The sequence below is a fragment of the Dendrobium catenatum genome, unplaced genomic scaffold (assembly GCF_001605985.2).
Source record: "Dendrobium catenatum unplaced genomic scaffold, ASM160598v2 original_scaffold_230886, whole genome shotgun sequence".
Lineage (NCBI taxonomy): Eukaryota > Viridiplantae > Streptophyta > Magnoliopsida > Asparagales > Orchidaceae > Dendrobium > Dendrobium catenatum.
In genome coordinates this window covers 1-2,623 of record NW_021549294.1, presented here as the reverse complement: position 1 = coordinate 2,623, position 2,623 = coordinate 1, and the positions used below count along the sequence as shown (strand labels likewise).

The 2,623-nt window shown below is 36.7% G+C and overlaps 1 protein-coding gene across 1 annotated transcript; it reads left to right on the top strand.

Annotated features, from left to right (window-relative positions):
- The first annotated feature begins 215 nt into the window (after window positions 1-215).
- On the top strand, window positions 216-599 carry LOC110097307. Its single transcript, XM_020823598.1, has one exon. The coding sequence runs from the start codon at window positions 216-218 to the stop codon at window positions 597-599; it is 384 nt and encodes a 127-aa protein (XP_020679257.1).
- The last annotated feature ends 2,024 nt before the right edge of the window (window positions 600-2,623 follow it).

Genomic DNA, 2,623 nt, shown 5'->3' with positions numbered 1-2,623 from the left:
TGTATGGCCGGAAGTATAGAACTCCTTTGACTCTGACAGAGGTGGGTGATAGACAGGAAATGGGTGTGACGTTTATGGATGAAACTGTTAAGAAAATCAATCTGGTTAAAGAAAGATTGAAAGCTGCATAAGATAGACAACAAAAGTATTACAATCAGAAGCACAGATTTGTGGAATTTCATATTGGCAACTTTGTGTATGTCAAAGTCAGTCCGATGAAATGTGTCAGCAGATTTGATAGAGTGAGCAAGCTCAGTCCAAGGTATGTCGAACCTTTTGAGATTATTGAAAGGATTGGAAAGTCTTCTTATAGATTGTTATTATCAGATCAGCTGTCTGATGTGCATAATATTTTTCATATATCCTCTTTGAGAAAGTGGATATCTGATTATGATAAGAAGCTGTCTGCTGACGAGATTGAGATTCAAGAGAATCTACAGTATAAAGAAGAACCTGAGAAAATTTTGGCCTATGATGTGCGTAAGTTAAGAAATAAACAGATTCCTATGATTAAAGATCTGTGGAAGCGCAGAACAGCTAGAGAAGCGACTTGGAAGAAAGAGTCGGACATGAGACAATCCTATCAGTATATGTTTTGACAGAGTTTTGGTTTGGCAATGTCGAGGACGACATTTTTCTGAAGTTGGGGAGATTGTAAACACTTTTTTTCCTCCCAGGATCGTCCGGGATGAAGTGGATCGTCCCGGGACGATCGGTACAGGTTGTAAAGAAATCTGCTGGTTCGTTTGTACGAAATGGGTTCGTCCAGGGACGAAATTTTCCTGAGAGTTTCGTACAGGGATGAAGAAATTGGAATTTATTTTTGTCTGGACGATCTGTATCCAGCGAAGATCATCCCGGGACGATCGGGACATCATCCGAGACGATCCTGCTTAATAAATATCTAAATAGTGCCGATTTTGAAGAGAGAGAAAGTCCAGGAGAGAGAAAACCGTGGAAAGAGGAAGAAAAGTGGATTTTTGGGCGACTTCGGTCCGTCGCCGTAGTTGGGAAAGTTAATCGACTCGAGGTAAGACACATTCCGCCTTTCTCAATTTTCAGAAACGTGGATTTTAACGACTTTTCTGTTCCAAATTTTTTTTCCGTTAGCGAATTTCTAATATTATTTTCTTCTGACAAAGGTTTTACCGCGTAACTTTTGCTATGTTTTTGAGATGATAATTGTGCATGTTTTGAGCATTTTCTGGAAGAGTTTTACCGGATATTTTGAATTATGTGGCGTTTTAATTGAATTGCAAATTATCAGGATGTTGAAAAATATTATGTCAGTACAATAAAAGTCTTATAATGTTGTTGTGGATATTATGTAGTAATTTGGTAAATTTCTGAATCTGTGAATTTTGTGTAAATTTCGTATACTGCCGTCATGCCGCTGATTTTTCGTACGAATTCTGATTTTTCTGAATTGATATATTTAATAAATTGAAGTGTTTATATGCTATCAGAAGGGATCTATAAGGGGCCATGATCCTTTGAGATTCTGTAAGTGTCAGGGAAATCTGAAATGAGCTCTGAAATTTGAAAATAAGTTCTGTTCCGAAAATTCTATGTATCTGATCTGTTCTGGTTCTATAAGAGCAACGAGAGACATAAGGGGCCAAAATCCGTCGAGATTCTGTCTGTGTCAGGGAATCTGATAGTGGGTCTGCTAATTTCTACAAGCATATTAACCACTATACGACTACATTCATATGCAACAAGCTTTTAATTCACTCTTTTGGTAGGTCTCACTTGCCACACTTAACAGTCAAGCTCACAATAGGTTCTTTTCTTTCTCAAATAAAATTATATACACCTTCATCATCCTCACTAGATTTTCATTGAGTAATTTATTACAAATCAAAGGATTTTTAAGGACTCGTCATCATCCTCATCAAGGATTCTCTAAAATAAGGTAGAAACACTTAAGAAATGGATGTGTTTTTCATGGATGCCCTGGATCTTTGTAATCATCATTGATGTGAGATATAATTTACTCCTACAATGATCTTATTTATTGAGTAGAAGTACAACTTATTATCGATAGTGTTACAAACCTATTTTCATGACCTGTGTTTTGATGATTGACAAACACTATTGATTCTCTTGGACTACTTGTTTATTCTAACTTTTTAGGAATCGAAGATCAGACGAACAGATGAAGCCAGTTTAGGATTGCGTAGGTTTAGGGTTGAGTCAGTCTGTACTTTTATTTTTCAATTTTTGAGTCTACTTGTAATGATCAAAGAGACTGATGCTAAGTAACCCTACACACACACACTTGAGAGACTCAGAATTTCTATTTTTACTCATATTGGCCAGGACGATATTTTTATGGTCCTGGACGATCAGGCTTAAAATAGAAAGTCTAAATAAAGATTCTTAATTAAGGCAGCCGACATTAACATATCGGCCTAGACGATACGTGTATCAGCTAGGACGATAAGCTCAAAACAGAAAGAAGTTGTCGCCATATACAATTAAAGTATACTGTATTTTTAAATTATCGACCAGGACGATCATTGATCGGCCTGGACGAAATTCTCAAATTATACCTTAATTGATCAGGAAATCAAGGGAGTAATGAAGGATGATTGATACGATCATATCGTCCTGGACGATC

Coding starts and splice junctions, on each gene's coding strand:
- LOC110097307 (XM_020823598.1), top strand. CDS start 216: ATGAAATGTGTCAGCAGATTTGATAGAGTGAGCAAGCTCAGTCCAAGG.